This window comes from Colossoma macropomum, unplaced genomic scaffold, assembly GCF_904425465.1.
Source record: "Colossoma macropomum unplaced genomic scaffold, Colossoma_macropomum, whole genome shotgun sequence".
Taxonomy (NCBI): domain Eukaryota; kingdom Metazoa; phylum Chordata; class Actinopteri; order Characiformes; family Serrasalmidae; genus Colossoma; species Colossoma macropomum.
Window position 1 is genome coordinate 9,900,671 of NW_023494790.1, and position 26,529 is coordinate 9,927,199.

General features: G+C 37.2%; 1 protein-coding gene across 4 annotated transcripts in view; it reads right to left on the reverse strand.

Moving 5' to 3' along the window:
- Window positions 1-704: 704 nt before the first annotated feature.
- ptprea (protein tyrosine phosphatase receptor type Ea) overlaps window positions 705-26,529 on the reverse strand; it is a 121,821-nt gene continuing 95,996 nt past the window's right edge. For all 4 annotated transcript variants that reach the window (XM_036572076.1, XM_036572079.1, XM_036572080.1 and 1 more), the window contains 16 exons: window positions 19,606-19,742; window positions 18,682-18,772; window positions 17,507-17,583; window positions 14,564-14,600; window positions 14,355-14,452; window positions 13,499-13,618; window positions 11,483-11,643; window positions 9,969-10,104; window positions 8,156-8,305; window positions 7,495-7,588; window positions 6,347-6,423; window positions 5,135-5,269; window positions 3,914-4,042; window positions 3,526-3,677; window positions 2,265-2,400; window positions 705-1,680 (listed from right to left, as the gene is read on the reverse strand). In XM_036572076.1, coding sequence (XP_036427969.1) covers window positions 1,606-1,680; window positions 2,265-2,400; window positions 3,526-3,677; window positions 3,914-4,042; window positions 5,135-5,269; window positions 6,347-6,423; window positions 7,495-7,588; window positions 8,156-8,305; window positions 9,969-10,104; window positions 11,483-11,643; window positions 13,499-13,618; window positions 14,355-14,452; window positions 14,564-14,600; window positions 17,507-17,583; window positions 18,682-18,772; window positions 19,606-19,742 — 1,805 coding nt within the window. In that variant the 3' untranslated portion in view covers window positions 705-1,605. The remainder of the gene's footprint in view (window positions 1,681-2,264; window positions 2,401-3,525; window positions 3,678-3,913; window positions 4,043-5,134; window positions 5,270-6,346; window positions 6,424-7,494; window positions 7,589-8,155; window positions 8,306-9,968; window positions 10,105-11,482; window positions 11,644-13,498; window positions 13,619-14,354; window positions 14,453-14,563; window positions 14,601-17,506; window positions 17,584-18,681; window positions 18,773-19,605; window positions 19,743-26,529) is intronic.

The window sequence follows — 26,529 nt, forward strand, 5'->3', positions numbered from 1 at the left end:
TTATTTTAACTTAGTAACAGTATGTCTACTCATACTACAAGTAAGCTATTTCCATTCATTCACTGTATGTATTTTTCAAAAAATATGTACAAAAACAGACATAAGTAACTTTTTACATGATGATTTTCCAACCTCTCTTTACGCTTTAGAAAATAAACAGACTGTTGTTACTGTGCCTTTAAGACTGACATATGTAAATGATCTCTGTTTTGATTAGCTGTCCTGTCTAAGACACACACTCTCAGAAATAAAGGTACTAAACTGTCACTGGGGCAGTTCCCCTCTTGTCACTGGGGGGGGACCCTCAAGGGTACATCTCAGTACCTTTAGTCAGGGAACACAATTGTACCATAATCCATTGAAATTATATGTTCTAAGTTGAACAGTACCTTTATTTTTAACAGTGCACCTTATATCTTCCGAGGCGTGACGGGAGAAGTGTGAAATGATGGTAGGGGCTGGGGTGGGTGGTCTAAACTGTTGTAGGCCGGAGAGGTGGACATATGCAAAAGTGTCAGATTTTGTGATGTCACAAATTTTGTAAACATTGTTTACATACTACATCAAACTCTTTTATTTCAAAAAAGCTTTTTTTTCATGGTATGGGTCTTTAAAAAGTAAAATGAAGTATATAAACTATAAAACATGGTAACACTGTGGTAATCTCGTGAAAGCTTTGACAGTGAAAGAAAATCACACAGACAGAATGTATATATCATCCTTTAATAACACATTATCTCTTTCATTTGTAAATTCTTGGCTTTGTGCAAGGCAATGGACATTAATCAATGTGCTTTGAAAACCTGTGCAGCTATTTCCAGCCTTGTTGACCTGGAGACAGGCAGGACCACCAGCAGCTACGTTATGATCCTGATAGGGTCTGTTTTTAGGCCACGTTACTGACGGTGCTGCTATTTGAGTGGAAACAGGACTGTTCCTGTCTTACTGAATGGTGCATTCACTCGAGCTAATTTTGATACAAAATCTGTAGCTTTTCCGTTTCTTTGTTCATTCACAATGTAAATTCACTGAGGTTTTAATGTATTTGTCCAAATATGCTTATGTTTGCATTTGCTAGATTTTCAGGTAAAAACAAAAATTGACACTAATAATATGTATGACAAATCTGAATAAATAAAATCTCTCAACATTAACGTAAAAGTTTTAAAATGTGAGAATGGACTGTCAGCAACAATACATAAATACATTTACAATACCTACAGCTTTACAAACTTTACATGGGTTAAAAAAATGAAACTGTTTAGTTGGTAAGACCCAGATTTAAAAAAAAATATAAAAAGAAAGGTAAAAACACTGCCATTCAAATCAAAAACATTTGGCTGGAATGATATGACGAGACTTGAAAGACACAATTTAAGACCATAATGAAATAATTAATTCAAATACGGTCGTTTTCTGTCTCATTACAGCTTTTTAAACCCATTTTGTAGCTTTAGTATTAGACATTATATTACAGATAGATATGATCTTTAAGAGGTCAAGTGCATAGCAAAATAGAAGCTAATTTCATTCAGTTATGGGGTAAAATCCTGACGAACTGGTATATAAAAAAGCACTGAACAGAAATGTATAAGGCAGGTTTGATCATTTAAAATTGGCATAGTCTGAGAAAATGTCGACAAAGTCTTGTACCACTCTGTAGCAGAAGTCATACTGTTCCTAGAGAGAGAGAGACAGAGAGACAAAGAGACAGAGACAGAGACATTAATTTCTAAATAAGCCAAGAGATTTAATTCACTGTTCACATTTATTGATTGTCATTCTCCACATGTTGAGCTCTACATACAGTTGTATGCAAAAGTTTGAACATCCTTTTTTAGTGGAAATAAGTTAACACATGCTCTACAAGGAACAGACTTAATTATGCCACTTTTCCACAAACTGTATAGCACAATATCTATTTATTTGCCTAATATAACATATTGGAAAACATAAAACAATAAATAAAGAACATGCCATAACTTTTGCACAGGCCAATTTTTTTTCGTTTTATTTTTCCCAATATGTTAAATTCAGCAAATAATCAGTAATTGTGCCTTACAGTGTACAAAAGCATGTTCTCTGTAGAGGATGTGAACTTATTTTTACTTGGCCAGCGACATCCAAAGTTACACAACTGTATGCTCTGTAAACTGTAAAGTTTGGGAGCACCCTTATGTAGTCCGTATCAAATTGACCACCCCCTCTTATTGCTACACTGTAGATCATTGTGGGAAATGTAGTTCTGGAGGTTGAGTACATACCACGGTCTGCACCATGTGTGGCCGTTGCATACGCAAACTCTTCACAGTCTGAAAGACGTCCAGCAGGCCCTCGGCTTTCACCCGCTCCAGAATATTACTGAGGGCAATAAACGTACCGGTACGACCCGCTCCGGCGCTGCACACACAAACACAAGTATGCGTTCACAACGCATGTATAGAAAACAGGGCTGTGAAAAATGCATCCTGATCCATAAATCTGAAGGTGGTGAACTGGATTTAGGTCTGTCATGATGTCAGCTTTGGTCATTTTCAAGTGAAAATGTGAAAAAAAAGCTTGGTGTATTGCTTTTTTGGGTTATAGAATTTTTGTCCAGAGATTTACACCCATAGAAAATAAACCATTTACACATGTACTAAAGAGAAATTCATTTTGCACGTATGTTTTAGGGGACAACTGTTCATTACTGATATATCTGTATCATTCTCCTCAAAACAGCAAATCATGTGGCTGTGAATTAGTATATTGTCGCTGTCAGAGAAAAACTTTGTATCTCCAAAAAATATTTTTTAACTTTGAAGATTTTATTTATTTATAATTTTATTTTATTTATAAGTAATTTTGGAGCATTTCTATTAGTACAGTCGCTGCTTAGATAATGTGTGTGTGTGTGTGTGTGTGTGTGTTAGTACAGTCATCATGAAATTTTGAAACAACTGCTGGTCTTTTCAAATTTTGTTTAAAAAAAGAGATACAAAGTCTTGTTGCAATGATATAAAGTATGCAGTCATAATTTGTAAATGTCATGCCCTACAGTTTATAGCATTTACAGTTAATGGGGCAAATAAACAAATAAACAAACAAAAAGGTAAAAAAAAATGATGTTTTGCTTTTTCCATTAAATGCCATGGCATTGTTGCTAACAATGTGCATCCCTATTAGGTCTTTTTCCAGTGGATATTGCCAGTAGCATAATGCATCATTTCAAAAAGGATACATACACAAGCATGACAGCGAGTTCAGGTTACCCTAATAACCAGCACAGATCTCAGCCCACTGGAAAACGTACGGATGAGCTGTGGTGGGTAAAGGTTCAAATGGATGAATGGAAGAATAATTTGAATGATGCTATTAAGCCACCATGGACCAAAATCGTCAAGTATATCTCAAGTACCTTTATCATCTCGCAATTCAAGTCACAAATTGAAGCTGTTCTGGAGATTAATAGGGCTCCTATGGTACTAAATAGGTGTGCCTAAAAACTGCCCACTCGTGTGTACGAGAATGTGTAGAGTGTAGTACCTGCAGTGCACGACAATGGGGTGGTTGCCCGATTGCTGCTGCTGTTTCTGCACTGCAGCAATGATGTCGATCATTCCCTTCCCTTCTGCTGGAATGCCAATCTCTGGCCAGCCGTGGAAGTGAAAGTGCCGGATCAAACGCGTCTCCTTTTCCTTTAAAACACATACAAAACAATAACTCAGTCATACTAAGTGTAAACAAAATAAATAAATGTGATATATGACAACATCAGTGTTGACAGCTATTCACTAATAGGCTATAATAATTTTTACACGTAAAGAAAGGAATCTAAAGGAGAACTTTAGTGTACTGGTTCTTTCAGAATGATAACAGTTAAACTATGACAATGTTAAGTATTATCTGGATTATACTGATTACTTGTACTTACTGGTTCATATGTGAGTACCAGGTCTCTGAGGCTGAAGGTGTCGTCACATTGAGTATCTGCTTTGATCTCTATTGTGTAGTCTGCATATTTCACTGAGTCTTCTGTCGGCCAATACTGAAAACACTTATCCTGCGAAAAATAACACACGCAATCGCACCTTTAATTGGACGTGAAATTTTGGTCCGAGAACTTTCTGTCTGACTCCAACCTGACTTGACCCACAGCACCACGGTTTTAGTATTAACCTGAACTGAGCCCATAAAAATTTTGTCCAAACTCAACTCAAACAACATCATCAACTTTTAAGTCTGAAAATGACCCAAGTCCAGCAAATTTTATCTGAAACCTAAATTGGCCTGAATTAAATGAAGTGTTGAATAAAACCTATATAGTGGATACTGGATAGTGCTGATTAAATTACTGTGCAGCGACAATAACAGCTGTCATTAAATCATGGATAAATAAAATGAAATAATATTAAAATAATTTGAAATATTAAAAATAATCAGCTGTCCAAAATTAAGCCTAATTCCACTTCAACAAATTTATTCATGAAGCAATTTTCAACCAACATTCCAGAGTTTTCTGTCTGCATAAACTTGACATAATGTACTGTTCTACTTCCTGCACATCCATTTTCTCACAAGCATGGGCTGCGTGGGCCTCAGTGCTAAATTCACAAGTGGGTGACTGCAGAATGTCAGCTTTAAAGCTGTTTTAAGGTAAAAAAAAAGCAGAAAGGAACAACAAAGTAAGGAGTGCAGCTTAAGAAAGGGTAAATGCAAAGTAAAATCTGGTAAAAGTGGGAGGTGAATGTGAATTGTGAGCCTGTCCTGAGCCTGATACGTGTCTGGGAAATCGTGTCTGAACTTGTCCAAACTCAATGTGAGCAGTCATGTCCAGTTGGGTTGAGACAATCTATCATTATCTATGATAACCCATAATCTTAACTTGCCAGGATAAGGACATTACTGTTACAGTACACTGTAACAAGTGGTTTAAGAACTAGTCATCAATGAATCCCATTAGCATTATTTATGGTTTGCCCTCATTCAGCATGATGCTCTTCTGGCAGATCAATAGCACCTTACATTAGATTGACATTTAATATGTACAAAATGTACAGCTCTGCAATTTAGTGTTATTACAGTTCAGTTCAAACTTCATAGCCTTAAGTGTGTGTGTGTGTGTGTGTGTGTGTGTGTGTGTGTGTGTACTCACCTGTTCTCTCTCCTGTAGTTCTGTCAGCATGACTATCGAGTGGCACTTCCATTCCCACACCATCCTCCAAAAGTCCTCCACAGTGTGAGCCAGAGGACCCTGTGTGGCTATGAAATAGTCCTTCTGCCTGTATCCCTGTCAAACCCACACAAACACAGGTTAAATATGCACATAGGCATTAGTACATATATATAGATCCGGCCACAGAGCTGTAATGCTCCTTGTGTTGGGTTATTTAAAAATGTGCAAAAATTGCAAGGCTATAAAAGTACTCAAGGTTGCATAGAAATAAACACTATCTAAGAGATACCCATCGTTCCTGGAATCTTTTTATAATTAGTTATTTAACAGCATTCATGTCCTGTAATTAAAAGGCGCTTAACCTTTTAGGGTTGGCAATCTGGCTAAATGGCTATCTCGGCCACTTCTTTAATCTTCTGTTTTAATCACACGATTTCACAGTGCTGTTGTAGCATTTATTTCATATGAAAAGAAAGCAAATCTAAAAAAAACTCAATATTCATAGATTTTTATTGATACTGTCACACAAAATGCTTTTTTTGTTCAACCAGGAAATGCATGAATAGGAGCATGTCACACATCAGATGTGCAAAGAAGTCTCATGCATCTGTTATGCAGCGATAGAAACACAGAAAGCTCCAATTCTACATGTTGACACATTTTACTAGGTGCATGACAGATTTTGCTCAGCCATATAACAGTGTCATGTTACCATTACCAGAAATTGTCATGACAGATGGCATAATGTTTGATGCCATGACAGCTTATATTACATGCTAAAATTTGCAAAGTATGGTCTAATTAGCTGTCCTGACATTAATCATTATGATATATGTAATGATAAATACTGATAACGGTAAAATGACGCTGTTACACAACCAGACATGATCTGTCACAACAACTAATGAAAGCAAATGGCATGGTTACGTCAATGTTATGTAGCAGGGTTCAAGCAAAGTGTTGACATTAAACCTTCAAAAAATCTCAAAAATTCCTGGGAATACTCACATATTCAGGAAAACTACTGTGCTACTTACTTAAAGTTACTGTTACATTACAATGTATTATGCAATAACTTACTTTTCACCACACACACACAATACTGACCTTGGGTCTGCATTAAACTGGTACTTTAACCTTACCATTAATCCCACATACATCACATATACTCATTAAAAATGTAGTACTCACATCAATGAAAGATGCATTAATGTAGTCTGTGAATTCTTGACCTCTCCGCATGGACAGAATTACTCTGTTGAAGTCATCTACAACAAAGACCAAAAAAGTACTGCAGTTATCCTAATGTGTGGCATTAAACACAGTCATTAAACAGTTTGGATGGGAACTGAAGCTGGGACTAGGTTAGCCTAATGCATCAAGTAAACATTACACATTATATAAACATTCTTATATTCTTTGCCTTCTTGTCCTGCTGCATTTTTACATAGTGAATGAGATTTTGGGGTGGCAAGTAGTCAGTACACCAACCACAATTAGTCCAGGATGCTGGGAGTGAGTGCTTGGTGGAGTACGATTCAGGGCTCATTAACTCAGTGCCATGTTGTGTTTGTTTTCTTCTTCACTGTACGTATTACTTGTGTACTCTTTTGTTTCATGCGCTATTGCCATACAGAGTTTAATCAAGCATCTAATTTGTAAATCAGCACTTTGTATTTGTGCACATACGTCATTCGAGTGAGGCACTCTCAGGCAGAGAGTGTTGAAATTGAATGGTCTACTTTCACTCAGCCACTCAGAAACCACACTGTACACTCTGCACAGGTAATATGTTATTATATTTTTATAACACAACGGTATGTTCATGTTTTTTTACCCAATAGCAGTTATTATTCTCTATTAAGTTTGCAAACTGTGTAAACTCAACAAGACTTATTAAGAGCTGGCAAATGTGCTGTGGCAGGAAGGACATTAATGGGTGAGGAAAGGAAGTGTGATTTTAGATTCACTTCCTTATAAACAAAGCTTGTTTGCATTGCTGGGTACTACACAGGCATTAGGTATAGACGGGAGGTTGAATTTAGTTTTCTAATAAAGTGGGTAGGATTAGTAAACTGACTTTCAGCTTCAGGGATATTCTAACGTTGTTCTACATTATCAGCAAGAAAAACCACAGATGTGGTCACAGTTCATCTTTACGTCACATTTTAATGTGATAAAAATGGCCTACAAATGTGGAACTGAAAATGCTCAGCGAATTTTATCCCTTTAACTTTGTTGATAGACTTTATCCTACTAATGACCTTAAACATGAACATCGGCATTCGGCATTCGAAACCAATAAAGCTTCATGTTGCTCTTAGTGCTGCTGTTCTTACATGGAATAATCTGGAGCACTCGGTTCTTCTTCATATTCGCCGGAAGATTGCCTGTCCTCATGTTTTCCTTCATTATCCGCATGTTTGTCAGTTTCTGTAAAAAGAAGATGGCATTCGTCATCATACATCAGGCTGAAAGTCTTTTATCATACAGTTCTTTATTGATGGACTGTTTAAACCTCTTAAATCGTAGGGCTGTTATTCAGTCAGATGGTGCTTTCGACCATTAACCTTTCTGAATTATGAAATAATGGCTTAGAAACTAATATGCATGTTATCTAGCTATGAGTGTGAAGAATGGAGCCGGCAACTGGTCTTTAGAGTTTAAGTGGTTGTGATACAGTGTAGAGCATGTGATACTATTAATATTTAGTTGCTGTCAGAACAAAACAATTTAAGTTTTTGACAAAACATGGAAATACAGTCTGCTCTGTACATTGTGTTAAGGTTTCAGGATTAACAGCCCAATAGAAATGGTCCAAAACTGCTTGGAAACAATCTGGTTCCATTATCTCCCATTCAAAGTCAAGACATTTTTTGTAAAGTTCTGTAAGCCATTTTGAAGATACAAAGGTTGTCATGAAAGTGACGATATTTGAATAGTATTTAACTTTATTAAGAGCTTCACTGGATTTTACACTGCAGAAGGCACTGCGCTCACCTTAAACTCCTCCTCCAGCCCTAGCCGGTCCTGTGGTGTGCAGGTGTTGTGGAGTTTGTGTAGGTGTCCTTCCAAAGAGGACACGTCCAGCTCAGTGTCCCCATAGAGGAAGTACTCCAGCAGGGCCTGGTAGATGAACGAGTACTGCATCTGCACAGCACACATACACGGAGGCGTTAACGGAATAGAGAAGCAGGGGAAAGTACCTACAACTGGCATGGAGGATTTCTTAGAATCACAGTCACGTTGGTGATTTCCAAAGCAGTTTCTCTTCTGTTTTTTTTTTCTTTTTAGATATTTATGATTTTCGCTAGAATAGGGCTGACCAAAGCCACACTGATAAATTAGGGTAATTGTTACTAGGTGTGTTGTGTCTCTTACCATCTCTATAAACATCCAATCATATTTCCTGGACATTTGAAGCTTATTAAAGAGCTGCAAAAGCATATATCTATAATACATTTTCACAAGACAGAAGAAATCATAATTATTGAGACCAGCGTTTGGAAAATCTATGCTTAAATCAGATTAGCATAGATTTTCTAAGAGCTGGCCTGAATAATTTGGATGTTTGAGTATTTATTCATTATGGCAATAACTTAATAATAGACATGATACTAGGCTAGAAAAATCGTGTCATAACCAGGTAACACTAGCTAAAGGCTGAACACAGCTACACTCCCACCCTCTGATCTTGCAAGGCAGCCGTTTTCTTTATAAGACTGAAGCAATACAAGTTAGTGAAATTTATTCATTTAAACAAAGAGAAATGGCCAAATGCATGTTAATTTGTTTGGCTGTTGTTTTGACTGTTGAATGACAATCAGGAGAAAAAGCTGAGCATCTTCAGTCTCTCCACAGAGCTGAGTGATGGAGACAAACAGAGAGAACAGGCTGGCTAATCAGTTTACCTGATTCATATATGACATAAACAGCTTTAAATCCACACATATTTATTGTAAATTAGTCATCAATCCTGAATCAGATCTATTGAAGTTATTTTAGTTGCGATAGACATGAACTTGGACCACCAAGGACCACCGTCCTAGTAAACCAGTAAACTGACTATGAACACACTAAAAAGAGATTTTAAAAGATTTACATCTTGAACTTATTTCTGTATCATCGATGCTATGTAGGTAGGCAGAAATCGACACAGACTCATCTGTCTCTTCAGCTTACTTAACATTACAGCCTATTCTTCAAGCAACTTTGTGACCCCAATTGTGAAAATGATGTATCAAACTATTTGTTATAAACAGAATACTGGAATAATAATTACACTTATGAAATGTAAACAGTGTTGTCTTTAAGGGTAGTTTTAAGAACAAGTAAACACCAACGAGTGTTCAAAGCCTGTAAAATGCAGTACAGGACAGCCTTAGAATTTCGACATACAGAGTGTGTCACTCTTCAGTTTGTCGCTATTTTGAAACTGGCCAGTGTGGTTTATACTGTTCAAGTTCCTTTTTTTAGAAATCAGAAAATCATATCCAACTAAATAAATATAATAAAGAAGATACATTAATACATACATCAAATAGAATGTAGCAAATCAATCTGTGAGTAATATAAAGAATGTGCAGTGGGAGTGAAGTACAGTTGCAATCAAGTGTTGAAGTACTTTTGAGGAACTTAAGCATGTCTAGAATTTGTGTAGCAACCATGCATCCCTTTAATAGTAATAGTCACATTGTATATTGTATTTTCATGAGTAATGATACTTGTGCAATTAAAAAAGAACATGGCAGGTACAGTATTTTTGGTACAGTAATAGTTACAGTTTTGATGCCGTGACATTAAATGCACTCACGTCTGTCTGTATAAGCTGCGATCGCTGGTCCCGGATTCTGGACACAAACCCAAACACGTCGACCTTCTGCTCCTCGTGCATCATGTCAATCATCGCATCTATTACAATGAAAGTGCCTGTTCTTCCAACCCCAGCGCTGAGAGAACCACACACAGAAACACAGGAGAAAAACATTTATTCTTCATTCATATGATGCTTTCACAATGCAGTTAAACCCATCTGATTTTAGTATAACAGTAAAGTTATACACTGTAACCGCTATAAATGCAATTTGTTTCACCACACCTAGTAATCCTTACATAACACAAAACATCTTTATAGAAGCAATGTTCACTATATTTATGTTTTGTCAGCAGAGGCCACTATCCAACAAGCTAAATCTCAGTATGTCTGAAAGGAGCTATTCATCCACACAGCATGTGTGTATGGCTGACGTTGTGGTTAGATTGTGTAGGATGGATTGGAGTCCATGGGGCTCGACCTGCGACTTGCACACTTGTAGTGCTGAAACGTGACACACAGCTAGGTCATAGGGGCTTGATCAAACTTTCAGACATTGACCTACATATTTCGGTCTTATTTCCCTAACCACCCAACAGAATGAATAGCCCTCAGTTCGCCTAATTCAAATCATATGCTAATCGTTTTGAATAATGCATCATTGTCTGATAAAATAAATTATGCATGCATGACAGATACCTTCCAAATGACACAAAGGGTCCACAAGGTCTTCTGAATAATGGGAGCGAAGTGTAAAAATTGGCCTTTTTCAGAGAGTTTAAAAGTCAACTGCCTACTTTCATATTGAGTGCTAAAGCCACTATTTGAAAAGTTTGTTAAGTATTGCAATAATTTGGTGAATACAAAAAAAAAGAAGCTACACTTTTTAGACAAGTACCAGAATTGGACATATTTCTGGTTCCAGAAACAGATTTCCATTAGGCTTTACAGTTTAGCACAAGGTCTTTTATCAGATTCTTATATTTTTTTATAATGATTTCCAAACATGTGGCACATTTAATATAATTGTGTTATTAGAATATATTTTAAGCCACAGCCATGTCAGAAACCTAATTACTATAATATTAGATTACCCCCTAATCCCAAATGTAGTCGTTCAGCCAAGACGTGTTTGATGTCTCAAGTTTGCTTCTTTAGTTTTGCACCAGGGCTAGAATGCTAATCGTGCTGTGATAAAATAAGTACTCAAAAATGCTTGTGGTGAGGATGAAGGCTAACGTGCTTCCTCTGAGTCATGTGAAGCCAGCCATCATATCTTTTCACACCTTTAGCAACATCACTGGACAGCTCAAAGCGCTTGAAGGAGAATGTTAACGGCAAATGGACATTTCTTTTGGTCCATTCATCATAAAATTTACACACAATGAAAGGCCAACAGGCATATATAACATTCTAATTCTCATGTAGGCGTTGTTTAGTTTGACTAGGGTTGGAACTGCACCTCTCAATGAGGGTAATTCTTCAGGTCTGTGTGTCTGAGATGGTTTGCATACCTGCAGTGCACTACGATGGGTCCACCGTACGATGGGTTCACCTGTTTGACCTTCTTGAGGAACTTGAGCATGCCGATGGGTGAGAAGGGCACGCCAAAGTCCGGCCAGCTGGTAAAATGCAGCTGCGTAACCAGGCGAGGGTTTTTAGAGCCATCACTGGCCTGATGGGGGGGAAAAGCAAGAAGCTTTTTTGTTAAAGGTACTACTTTACATAGAAAGTACATAGACTGGGAATCTTCCTTCTGCTCTGTTTAAAACTTTCAGTACCTTTCTAACAATTATCAGAATGGAAATTACAGATATTACAAAACATGATCAGTTTACTGATTTACTCTGTTGAGTCTACAACAAAAAAGTCTTTGTTCACATGCAGTTGTATGCAAAAGTCTGAAAACACCCCCAGTCAAATGACATGTTTTGTTGATTTTATAAGTGAAAATAATTGAACACATCCTCTACAGGAAACAAATGTGAATATGACATTTTCCTGCTAATTTTAAATAAAATAAACAAAAAATAATATATTTGATCATAACTTTTGCACAGGCCATATTTTATATTTGTTTATTTTTTCAATATATTGGTTACTTTTTGGTTCCCTAAAGTTTCCAGTGAATGTCAAATAATCATTTTTTAAAAAATAGATGTGTGAGTTTGAAGAGCCTTTTCATGTCACAAAATATGAATATTCTATACCAATTAAAGCTTTTTCCTAAACCATATATCCAAGCCAAGAACTATTTAAGATCCTTTTTTTTAGGAATGCAGACATGCATACAGAAAGAGGCGGGGCACTGCTCATAGAGTTTTAACAGTGATGATGTGTAGTAAGAAACATGCCAATCTGCCTTGAGACCACAGAGTAAGTCTGCACTCAGAGATCTAACAAACTGCTTAGTGAGGTCACTGTCTCTGGGGACTTTGTGGGTTTTAACGCTGTTGCTTTGCTTATTTTTCCTATTGGCTGAGTTTTATTTTCCTGGCACCACCTAAAAGCTAAATAAATGCACGGTCTCATTAACAATGCCAATGGAGCTGACAAAGAATCTTGACATTGCCTCAGCATACTGCCGGTTAAAGGGGTATTCCAACCAATTTTTCAAAATTTCTGCATAATTCAGTCATTGAGATGTAAACCAAGTCATTCAGAGTAGGCTCAGGACTCAGGATCTTCAACATGAATAAAGTCATTTTATTTCTGTCTAAAATGATCAGTGAGCCTACATGTGTCTCATGAGTTTTTACATGTAATATTATGATGGTAAAATTGTGGTAAATCTAAAAAAAAATGTTTCCTTTGGGGACTTTTTTGCCTTACAATGCCCTGCATGTACCCTGCCATCAATAGATTTAAATAAATGCATTTTAGACCAAAACCTTTTCTCAAAACTATCACAAAACAGTATCTCACACATCAGACAGCATATTCATAACAATTTTTATATAATAACTTTCTGTGAGGGAGCTTTTAGAGACACTATCACCATCACTGTGAATAATTTTGACACATTAAGTTCTAGAACAAAACATTTCACATCAAACCTGGTCTTGTTTACATCTTAGTGGCGGAATTATGTAGAAAAAAAATCACTTCCTCTTTAACTTGCAGTTTTAGAATGAAGATAAGCCTTAACATATTTTAACATGTGCAATAATTCAGGCAGCCTTACCGGTCAATGTGATTTAAACATCCATAGTGTCCACAAATCTGTTGCTTTCTTTGATAATATTAGCATAATAAAGCAAAAAAAGTACTAGTTACAGAGCTAATTAGACTAGACAGTGGTTGACTTTCATTTTCTACTAGAACTGTAGAAAGTTCTAAGATTTTAAGTGTACATGGACACACCTTGTTTCTTGCTTCAACAGAAAGAATTATAGCTGTTAGTTTGTACATAATCATTATCTGACCACAGACGTGACTACATTTCTGACATCTCGCAGTGAAAACTGCACTCAGCGAGTCACAACTGACTGGAAGAGTAAAGGTAGTATTAGTGAGTTCTTGACACTTACAGACTGCACACAGAATTTGCGTATTGTGTAGTCAACCAGTGCGGTGAAATCTTCCACAGCAACCCGCACATTACCGTACGTCCAGCAGCCCTGGTCAGGCCAGTACTGGTAACACTTGTCCTACAGATAGAGAGAGAAAGAGAGATTGGAAACATCAGAAATCTTACAAAATCCTGCACAGACTTATGTTCTCATAAGTCAGATAGATTTTTCTGATGACAGAGAAAATATACCTAAAAATAAGGAAAGTGCTGAACAGTTGCTGATTTTAACACGATACAATTCCCAAAGAAAATGGAGCCAATATTTTTGTACAGAAGAATGCAGTTAAGTGCAGTTAAGTGGCTCAGTGAACACTCGTAAGAGCACACGTGGGGTTAAGGTGACTTCTGAGCCTCTGCAATGCAAATCAGCGAGCTTAATCAGTTCTGCCCGTCAATCAGAATTAGGCAGCCTGAGCTCGACGGATAATACACACTTAATGACACTCTGCTGCCTAATTATGATAACGCCTGAGAGGGCTTTATTAGCCATTATTTAATCATCGATTCAGCGCCAAGGCAAAGCTGATTTTAATCTCTCATCCATTCTGGCTTTATTGATTTGTCTCTGAGCTTTCGAAAGCTGCCTAAAGACATGGTGGGGGCGTGGGCGGCAGGAGGGGGGACCTCTGTTGTTAAAGGCAGATGACCTCTGCGGGAGGATGAAAGTGAGACATGTCGAATGACTTCTTTTCATGGTTCCTAGAGTTGTGGGGACTTCGGTCTGCAGCGTGTAGTTTAGTTGGCGCCAAGCATCAAGACTTGTGAAAACTTGTATGACTTAAAAGATAAACAAAACAGAAAGTTATGGCTACCTCTTTTCTCTCTTTCAGGTTGGTGAGCATGACAATAGTAGCTGATTTCTGCTCCCAGATCATTCTCCAAAATTCAGCAACAGTCTCCTGTTTTGGTCCTGGAATGCACACACACACACATGCACATGAAAACAACCTAATTTGGTGGCACAGATCAGCAGATTTCAGTGATGGCATCTGATGTTTACATTCCAGCTAGCTGTGCTCACCTTGTGCTGCGATGAATTTGTTTTTGTCTTTGTAGCCCTGCAAGACATAAACCAGGTTTTATACACATAGAATCAAAGCAAAAAATGATCACTTTTTTTTGTTTTTTTGTTGTTTTTTTTGTGTTAAAAAATACATACATACTGTACCGTGAAAACACAGGCATAGATTTAAGGGGGATGGTGTGGACACATCTCCTCTCCAGTGTTTGGAGGGAGATAAATTGCCACCCTCCAATAATTTGCTCTCAGCACATCCAGACATTTAAACAGAGTGTTGTGATTGCTTGTAGTTGTTAAATTTGACCAAATACATACATAGATACATACACGCACACATATATATATGGTTTTAATAGAGTGGACATTTAGTTGAATTCAGAGAAAGTTTAAGGGGAGCCTGGCCACTTCCAGGCACCCATTATATCAAAAAATGAAGGCAAAATGCCACTGTTTTAACTAAACAGCTAAAAACAAAAAATGACGTGAGCTGATCAGCTCATTGGCTGAGTAAAGAGTTTTTGCGCTAACTGACATCCTGAACATACATAACATATTGTTAAGTCCTATAATAGGAGTTCAAAAATGTGACAGCAGTGTTGAAATATTCGATGCTGTTCTGTGTTGAGGGCATTTTTCCATATAAAAATGATGAAGCATTTACAAACTATGATTTTGCACAAAAGCTCCTCAGGAACCCATTCATTTTGAACTAGCTCAGCAAAACTCCCTGGTTTAAATATGTATTTTCTGCTTTACGTTCCCGCGCAAAGGCTCATGGGAAATGCATTCTGTATTCAGTCAGCATCTGACTAAAAACTTTTCTAATGTTCAAGACACTCGAGGATGTAAAAGTGAGGTGAACTAAGCAGCTACCTGTGATAAAAAAGACTGCCAGCTTGTTATAGGCTGCAGGCTGGAGCTCTTCCCTGGATTGAAGACACTAATGCTGAAGACTAATTTGTTACTGATAGCTAGCAAGCTAATTTAGCAGGTCTCGCAGATTTATTTACCAAGTTAAACCTAGGAAAAACCTTCTACATCTAAAAGGTATGACATCTCCATAACTAGAGCTGCCAGGGGTCAAATTTTGTCACTTCATTTTTGTCTGAAATGGCACACCTAAAAGAAGCACTGTTCCCACATACTTTGGGCTACTGTCATGATCTTAAACTCATTTGAAAGATAACACTCAACTTTTTTCCAAATTATTGTATAAATTACTGACATAGAGTAACAGAAGCTAGAATGGAGAATTTCCACTTCACAGATCTCTAAACTGATCTCTGACTCTTTTCTGACTATCAGGACCACATGTTTTGGATTATGGTGTCTCTGATTTGATATAAAGATATGAACTCTAAAATATGGCTGTTTAGGTTAACGCTTCAGCACTATGGTATACTACAATAATATTTTGATATCACTTCTTAGGTAGTTATATGGTGAGCAGCTAACACTTAACCAGAAAGAAAGTAGGTTTTTTGTGAAAAAGTTCCACTGTACTTCTCTCTCAGTGCTCTGTCTAACAACTACACTGATCTGTGTGCAAATGGCAATGAAGAAAAGGAAGCTTGATATTAGAATATTAGATATTTAGAGTGCTGAGTGTGCAAAGTGTGAGTGTAAAGATGTGTTTTAAATGCAGAAAATCAGTCACACACTTTACTGCTCATAGTTAACCAACTCACATCTAAATAGACTTGAACATACAAGCAGCCAAGCACATTTTCAAAAGATACTGTACATTAAGCTGTACAGCACAGCCTATATGCATTAAATGTGTTTGAATTGTTTAATAAGGCTTTCATATAAAGGGTCTAGATAGATCAGTTATTATTTTCATCCCTATACTTGCATCTCTCTTTTATCCATGAACTCCCATAAGGGAAAAAAGCTTGTTGGTTAGAAGTAAATTGATTTAATAAATGGTTGATTTAGGTTGATGAGCAATTTTATCTAAAAATAATGTTAATAAAGTTACTAAAGAAGCCAATTACAATACTGTTTTAATGCTGCATTACAACTGTGAATATTTCTGGTGACTATGAGATTGATAGTTCAGCAAGTTTGATTACATTAATTTAAAGTGTTCAAGGTAAAAATGGTTTGCATATTAAATAACAGTTTTATGGCACAATCCTAATGTATCCTTTACACTAAAAATTAGTATGAAATACATTTCAGGGTCAGAGGGTATGGGCAGTAAATCCCTCCAAATTTGAAGCGAAACCTATGCCACTGTGTGCAAAGTGTTCTGAGAAAATGAGATGGAAAGCTATTTATCTGAGCAGTAAGCATGTATTAGTTTACACAACACTAGCATTACAATAAATAAAAATAAACAAATGAATAGCAGTTCTTCTTAAGGAAATCCAGTATTGACAGCTACATTCCAATATCTAATTTATCAAAACTGTCTTCTAACCAAGATATCAATAACTTTACTGAAAACAAACAATTCTTATTACTTTTTTTTACTGTAATTATGTTTATTTGTGTTTATTATAATGCTATAAGATGTTTAACAGGCAAAACACACTTACTGCCGAGATAAATAAACAACTTTCATGGCTGTCTAGGACTTCTACACAGCACTTGTATATCATACAAAGTATTTTATATTGTTGCTGTTTGGTCCAAAACCTCCTAAATGGTTACTTCACAGCAGAAGGACAAAACCTTAACAATTTTTAACATATGTTAATCTAATATTTTATTCTCACTAATTTTGGACCATTTCTGTTGCTCCATTCATCATGAACTCTTCACGTGGTGTAAAGGACAGTTGGCATTGTCAAATTATATAAACAGATAAAAATGACAAAAGATGAGATTTGTTCAGACAGTGACAGTGTATAAGTAATAAAAATGTTGTGAAAAGTACTGTAAGTATTGTGAAAAATCTATTTTTTTGTGATAAACATAAAAAAATTGAATACTCACATCTATATAAGAAGCATTTATATAATCTGAGTGTGGAACGCCATCTATCTGTGTCAGCACCACTCTGGAATGGTCATCTGATCAGCAGAGACAAACAGAGAGCCGTTTACAACCACACAGCACCAAAAACACATATTCACCTCATACATGGGGTAAAAAACTATTTGAGAAGTTGAGGAAAAGTCACATTTTGTTTGTTGCTGAATATTTTTAAATGTTTACATTTTTAAGCAAGATTAACATGAGAGTGAAATTACATGCATCATAGTGTCCAGAGACTGTGGGTGATGAAAAAATTCAATACATTTGAAATCTACATTGCACCTAAGTTTTCTGTGAAAAAAAGGTCTGAAACATTTGCTCTTATTGTGAGGTGGTTATATTCTTCAAAGTGGTGCTATATTACAGCCACCATGAGGGTGTGGATTCTAAAACTTGTACCACATCTTAGTAAGTGAAAAACATTTATGATGTGAAAGTTATGTTCATGGTAAAGAAAATTCCTGAAAATATATCTGTCAGACAGCTGTGAAAATTCATTGACAAGTGTAGATTTCCTTTCTTCAGGTTCCTATCACTCAAACAAGAGTTTGCATCATACTTTCTTTTGTTTGTTTGCTAGTTTTCTTGCATTGGTTTACACTGTTTTCTAGTAATGAATAATGTTTTCTAGAAATGAAGTAATAAGCCTTAAACTGTATTAAGCGTGGATATGTAAGCAATTAACTACATACAAATTCAGTGTTGCACTTTACCTCACATAAGGCGGGCCATGCTCTCCCCTTTTACTAACATTCAGGTAGCACTGAAAACCTTTATTTGCTGAATCAACTGCACAATTTATAAAACTCAAATCAATAAATGTACAAGCGAGTGCATGAGATAGCACGTAAATGTGAGCATGCATGTGCCAAATTGAGCTTGAACACGTGTGTCAGAAGGGAATATTAAGAGCAGATTCAGTTCTGCGCCTTGTCTCTGTATACTATACATAGATGAGTGAGCTCTGTGCAATTTAACACAGGAAATGCAGTGAAAACCACAAATGTAGAGAGGGTTCCTCTCTGTTCTCACAATCAAAAGTGCTGTTGGTTAAATAGTACTGACTATCTGACTGACAAGAGAGAGGGGGTCAGAGTAAATGAATGAGTGAGAGAAAGAAAGAGTAAACTCACAAGGGAGAATGTTGGGATATCTGTTCTTTTCTTTGTTTTCTTCTCTGTTTGCCTCCTCATACGATCCTTGGGGGTTACCCCCAGGTAACGACTGCACAGAAAAAACAAACATGTCCATAACCATTGACTGAAAACATGTTTTGTGAAGTCCACAGGAACTCGAATTGCTTCTCAGGACCTTGCACTTTTCACAATAAACACCTTGTGTCAATATTGTATAGACTTTGTTATGCAGTATGTGCAGCACTTTGTTTAACCTTTCTAGCTGCTTCCTCTCTGGCTCATGCAGCTTAAGTATCCATTAGGATTGCAGAGCGTAAACATCCTTTCCGTGTCACTTGGAATTCATTCAGTAAATCAGTGCATGGTCGCTGAATCACCAGCCGCTGATTTAATTTAGACCACCATGGAATGATTCCTGAATCATCAGTCTTAAATTGGTAAAGAGGGTAATTCGTCAATGAATCACCCGTGAGTGAATCAATGACAAATGACTCTCCTCCATCCGAGCTGCATTTAAACACTGTGGGAAATGAACGCTAGTGACATGTCAGCAGATGTAGCATGACGTTTCCCAATAAAGCAGTGAATGCATTGGTTGTATGTGTCTGGGCTAATTTAATATCATGTAATAACGCAAAGTCAGCCTATTTCATAATGAGATATTCAGACCGAGAGCAATGAAACAACATTTTCTGCTCGCAAACAACACTTAACATGTCTAGCCTATTGGTTGCTACCAAACACAATCACATTCTCCACATCTCCACAGCACTCCTAGGCTATTTCTTTCGATGTGACGAATGTCAGTGTGATTATTTAAAGGAGCAAAACAGCCGTGTCAGCAGGGATTCTCCAGTTTCCTTTTCTTTAGTCTCATAATAGCTGTGAGCAGCAGACAGTGAGAGGATTCAGAGAACTCACAGTGTACTCTTCTCTGAAGAGTTTTCCATCATCAGCCGAGCGGATCCGGTATTCCTCTTCCAGGTTGTCTACAGGAATGGGGAAGTATTTCTTGGATGTGGAGGGTGATCTGGGCAGCAAGACCACCGTTTGTTGTTCTGTAAAGACATCAGTAATAATGTTTTTAATAATCCATTTCAAAATGATCAAACTGAATTGAATCCAGGTGGAATTTGAGATTCCTTGATTTCCTAAAGAGCCATAACAGAATGGAATCATTCTGAGGTCAGAAATGTACCTCTGATGTTTAGTATGGTGGCTAAACCATCAGGGATGCTCCAATATGGGAATCGTGGGCTGATACCAATACCTGGTATTTTTCCGGTACATATTTGCCAATGTCAATGCAAAACATTTACAAAATGTAGAAATTGGGACTAAATATAGTAGGATTAGCATTACAGAAAAACACTCATCTGTCGAAGGTTACAAATGCAATAAAATACATAAAATGCAGATATTTTATCACAGTAGCCCAGCTTTGCCTAAATAGTTTACTCCTCTGGAGTACAATAAATACGTCATGAAATATCAGTATCTGATACTGATATGGTCTCGAACATCAGTGTTTTATTATATATATTAGATGTTAAGGATATCACTGCTGTCGGAACAAAACCTTGTATCTCCAAAATAATAACTTTACCGGAGAAGGAAAAAACCTACTTTATTTTTAATGTAAATCAATGGAACCAGAAATTTTTCCAAGTTTCCATGGGCCATGTTTTTGTCCGTTCATTGTAAAGTTACTCACAATGTAAAAGGCAACAGGCATTTTCAAATTATGTCAAAAACTGAAAATTGACAAAAACGGAGATACAAGGTTTTGTTCAAACAACAGTGACATGTTACACTAGGGAAATGCCAATCAATACTTATTCAATATGCAAAATGCTCTCATCTAGGCCATTTAAAAGTACTATCATTATGTTTTAAAACAACTGTTCCAAACAATCTGACCAGAACTATTCACAATAATGCAGTGACAAGTTGTACAATACTGAATATGTCAAATCTAATGTGTTAACAATAACAAAGAAAGGCTTTGTTAAACGGCCAGTCTTGGTAGTTTATCACATACACTGTTGATTCTAGGACTGCATGCATGGGGTGGGCATTGCATGACCATACCGTCTCTCAGCGGTGCAAACTGTATAAACCCAAAAGTGTAACCATCAAAATGACCCGGAAATCAACATTACATCATGCACATCAGATGAATGAGTAACTCAGCAGGAGCTCAGGACCTCAATTAGCTTTTTAACACAAAGCTCTATTAGTTCACTAACACAAAAGGCATATATGCATATATGCTTTTCTATACTGAAGTGTTTGAACAACAGTTTCATTTTTGTAGCCTATGCTTGTTATCCACAGTAGCAAATTCAAGATTTAGTTCTCACTCAAATTTGTCATACCCGTTCAAAACAGCAATTGCAGTTTTTGCAAAGTGTACTTCTGCTCCACTCTGCTGGTGGTCAATAAAGCACACAGAGCGTCTGCTAAATACAGCATTTGTAAGTGTAAAAGGTCATAGCTAAACTACTTTCTCCCAGCTGAGCTTGTGGAGGCATTTGAATTAGACTTTGAATTATGTAAAGAAAAAGATAGTTTTGAGGTGAGATCAAGTGCGGCCAGTTTGATTTCAGGGGTTGCCAGTGCCACCTCAATCCCTCTTTGCCTCTGGCCCCATACCTTGGAGCAGATGTATGGGTGATGCAGATGAGCAGATGATTAAATGTAGTCATAACTGAAGTTTGGGGGGAGGAACATGTGTGAAACCCCTCCTTCTTCCGCCCTATAAATTCACACCCTCACCTTCCGTTCCTGTGACGAAGGGTTCGCAATCCCCACCACCATCCCATCTCCCTCCTTGTTCCTCAGTTCTACATCAGTCCTACTACAGCTATGAGGGGGGATTTGGCCTTCTAGCTACAGGCAGAAGCTGCCCAGAGCTCCAGCATAAGTTCTCAGAGGCCCCCCTCCTCCCTCAGTCAGTCTTCCCTCATACTACCACCATGTTGAAGGCACGGTCTGAACTCACAAACTGTCATATAAAGAATTGTCTTCGCCTGTTTAATTCTCTTTTTTACAATTTTATATCTCTATTAAAGTACAAGCCTGTACCTGTTGACACTTGTCTACAGCTACATAGAATCATGTGTAGAGTCAAGCAGAGTTAAATTTTTCTCTTGTTCTTCAAGCATACATGCTAATAACATTAGAGGAAGCTACATTTCTAATAAACATTCCTCTAAATGTGTAGAACTTCTGTTGTTTTCATAAGACCTGTGTATTTCAGTGAATGTGCATTCTTTATATTTGTGTGTCTCAACCCAACTGATGAAAATGCATCCATTTTACGTTCTGTTTTATATCAGAAAATATGATGTGAAATGAATGACTGTCAAAAATCATTGCAATCAGCTTTGAATAACTTCAATCATTTCAAATAACTGTGATTATGTAATAATTGTAACAAGCTTAGGTTTAACTCGAAATTCGGTCAGATTATGCACCTCTCCTTTTGTGTTTTTGGTTCAGACATGGGTCAAAATTTACTTCCCCTTTAGGATACTGAGTATCAGATTCATGAGTACGCTACCCCACGCACAATACTATGGCAAGGTCTGAAAGCTTTGACCTTTGGTATTTAGGGCCGGAGCTGTTGAACACATCTTACTGATTATATTTTCTGCGTGCTAAAACACCTCCTTACTCACACTCACTTAGCCTTTGATACCGAAAAGATCTTATGTATATCATATATAAGCCTTCTTTTCCTCACTGCCATTTGCACTCACAGACCTCTGATCTATCTAAGCCTGTTTTATAACAGGTCAGTGTACTCGATGTCACACAGACACACAACAACACATTTAAATGTAGAAGCTTTGCTGTAGGGTTAAGGATAGAATTAGCCAGACAAGAAATCTGCTAGACCTCCTAAACTGGCTAGCCTGCTATTGCTAACAAAACTAAGTTCAAGCATTATTCTTTCCTTTAATCCAGGGTAGGGCTACGACTTGTTCAGTTGCTTAAAACAAAGCCATTCAGAGTGGTTTGACTTGAAATGTTCTACTCACAACTCAAATTTCTTTACAGTGGTGGTGATAGGAACCAGGGGTTGCAATGTCTACAACACAAATATAGCCATTTTATTTATCATCCAAAATGACCAGTGAACCTATATGTATCTTCTGAGTTTTGATGTATAATATTAATAATGGGAAAATAGAGATTCATTGGGGACTATTTTGTCTCACAACACCCTACGTGGATCTCTCCACCATTAACAGATTTAAAAAACATGTTTAGGGTCAAAACCTTCTCAAAACTATCGTAAAACAATGTCTTAGGCTTCAGGCAGTGTCCTCTGCACTATTTCATGTAATAACTTTCTGTTAGTGAGGCATAAAACTGTTCAGACGTGTGGTTCCTATCACCACCACTACAAAGAAGTCTGACACTTTAAATATGCAGAGAAAACAAATCACTCCCGACATACTTTAAAAAGAAAAATCACAAGAACAAGAGGGTCAATTCACACCAAATATTCCCTCTGCCCCTTAAAAGCCTATGGTTCAGTATATAAAAACATCTCCAGGAGAAACGATCTGCTTTTCTTCCAGTAAGTAACAGTATATTTTAGAAATATTGTATCATAGTCAAAGACAACGTCTTCATATGCAAATGAATCACATCCTCTTTCGAGTGGATCATGCATGCATGTCCATATTAAAGTGTGAAAACAATAAAACTGACTTTATTACAAGCAAGTTTAAAATGTTTTGTTTCCAGCTTTACTCACATGTACTGGTGGCTCTTTAATATCTTCGCAACTGTGGGATTGATGGCTGGCACTGTGTGGTTGCTTTGTAGCCAACTGTGAAAGGCCTCCAGCTTTACCACTCTTAAAACGGGAGACTTACTGTACTTTACATTTGTTCCACTGATGTGTTCCACTTCCCCTCATGTCTGTTATGAGTGGGCAGAGGTGGGGAATAACGAGCTGCATTTATTCAGCTAAATGCGCTTAAGCAACATTTTCTACATTTGTACTTTTCAAATTTTAATAGCTTCTTCTCAATTTTAATAGTATCATTTCTAGTCGAGGATTTGTGAGGAAAAGATTCTATGTTGTATTCAGTTACATTTTAGTCATTAACGTTTAGTTAATCCTTTCTTGTGTTTCATTCCATTGTGTTATGTTGTTGACAGCATCTACACTGATTTTGTGATTGGTGAAACCCGCTGACTTTTGGGGTTTATCATCTTATTTTAGATCGAGAGTGCATAAACAAGAGAGGAACAGAGTCTAACAAATTTGAGTTCCTATGCTGGATGTACTAAGTTTCACCGTAGTTCTATAAGTTACTAGTTTTTCTGACTTCTGCACTTTTACACAACTTTTTAATCATTAAAAGTCACATTTTACTTGGGCTGTGGTTCCTCTACCCTCCTCTGTGATGATCACATCATTATCACTTCTAAATGTGACACAAGGTTAATAGGTTAGACCTGAATTCAACACTTAGACTACATTATAAAGACCTCATGATCGGGTTGGACAGAGGTAAACCAGGAGTATAGTCAAGGATAGGCCTCTGCCTACTCAGACTGATCACAGGCCTACCTGATCCAATGGGGAAATAATACTTATTAAGTAGAGTTTTTTAAGACAATGCAATTTGTTTTTTGTGCTATCATTGTATTATGGCCAATCAAATCATTTAGCTCTCTGTCAATCTCTGCCTTACTTTCTCAACCCTCCAATTGCCGTTCAGCCACCACTGCTATCTGCCAAGCCTTCACTTCATTGTCAGCACACCAGTGTTTCAATTTGAAGCTCCAGTCGTGGTTAAAACAACTAGGGACATTTTAAGGAACATTATGTGAGAATTGGTATTTTTTGCTCTGTGAAAGTTTCAGACACAGAATCTGACTCCCCTTCACATGCATGCACACAGGCATACAGATGCTACTATGATGATACACAATGTGTTAACAACCCAAATCATAATTATAATCTGTAGTGTCCATACGCCTGCAGGACGTGCTTGCAAGTGAAGGGTAGTTCTGAATTCTGCACAACACCAGCAAAGGAAACATCAGAGGAGAAAGGACCATGTCGACTAATTAGGCAGAGTAATATTGCAGGATTTTATTATGGGAGGTTCCAAACTTCCAAGGCTTATTTGGCATGAGATTGACAAAGACTGACCAAAGCTTTTTGTCATGAGATTAATTTATTCTGCATGTTAGGAAAGTGAAATGGAACTGAGGTTAGATGAATTTTGGTATTTGGTAAAAACTACAAAACTCCATAAGACAGGGATGACACAGATAAGTTTACAGCATAAGCTGCAATCTTTCAGAAGTGACACTGGCAGGGATGAACACTCTGCTGTCAGACTGTGATTGTTTTCCGTTAACCATGAGACTGATCACTACAGCTAATGTGACCCATAGTTCTTGGTGTACGACGTGGTGCCATAAAGTGTTATGCAGTTCTTGTGAGAGATCTCATACCTGATACTCCAAAGTTACACAGCGCTATAGCAGGTGTTCTGGGTCCGGAGTGGTAATGACAGAGATGCCATTCTCCTTATTATAAGTCAGTGTACTATCAAATGATTTTGAAGCTATTATTTTAAGTTAAATAGTTACATCATGTTGCTTAAAAAGTGAGACTAAGTTCCACATAATACGTTGTTTTATACTCGTACGTTGTCACTGTCAGTTTTCTGTCATCGTTAGTTTTACCACAAAGGCTAAAAAGGAATCTAAAGTAAGACATGAATGGACCATAACCATTTTTCATGCTTACTAAGACAGTAGATTTAGGCTTTTAAGTTTGCTGTTTTTTTTTGTTTTTTTTTCTTGTTTTTGCACATCTCAGCCATCTGGTTTTAATTTAATGTTAGTTATGTTGTGTTCATTGGGCAAACATGCCTGTGGTGAGTGGACGCATGGTTTATAGTGTTTACAGTGAAGAGCACTGCAATGTGAATTCAGGATTCTGGTTGATTGCCAGAATGCAGTGATGTTACCACAGGGTGGAAGTGCTGGAATAAGTAGGGTGATGACTGCATGGCTGTCAGGGAATTGGCTACAGTCTGATATAATGATATTGCAGGACATCAGAAGTATCAGTGCGTCAGAAGTATCTACCAAACTGGCCTACCCCCTTTTCCCAGGCCTACTCAAAAATTTATTTCTGCCAATGCTACTGAAGTCAACAAAAGGCTGCTGCCTACCAAGAGAAAAAGCTTGAAAAGTAAACTATTTTGATGACTACTCACCAAAATATTACAGACAACTCCCTTCTGGGGGATACTAAAAATACCTTGAATTAAAGTGCAAAAGATTAATTATCTTCCTCCAGCCATAACAGTGCACATGCTATGAATTAAAGAATGAACAATACTTTTGGCACAGACATAACTTCCATGCCAAGTCATTCCACAGAATATAACAATATGATGTAGGAACAACGAGTCCACCCCAAGAGCATACCAAGACTCAGAACTAGCCTGTCTGGCCTGGGGTTGGAGTCCAGGCTTGAATCTATGACAGAAAGTAGTCCTGCATTAGAATTCAGAGAGTGCAGAGAGAAAAAAATGAAGGTAAACACTTCAAACTAATCACTTATATTAATAAAAATATGCATGTTACAATTCGCTTGAATCTAGGGTTAGGGTTGTCTATATAACAACCTATTGAGATAACCAGGTTTATAATTCACAATCCAGTTTAACTGCTAACATCATATGCCAAGAAATCCCCCTGTCTGTGGCAATCACTGCTCTACAGCACATCAAATACAACGCAGTGGCATTAAAATAACAGAAAAAGGCCCTTTTATATGTTTGCATTTTGTCT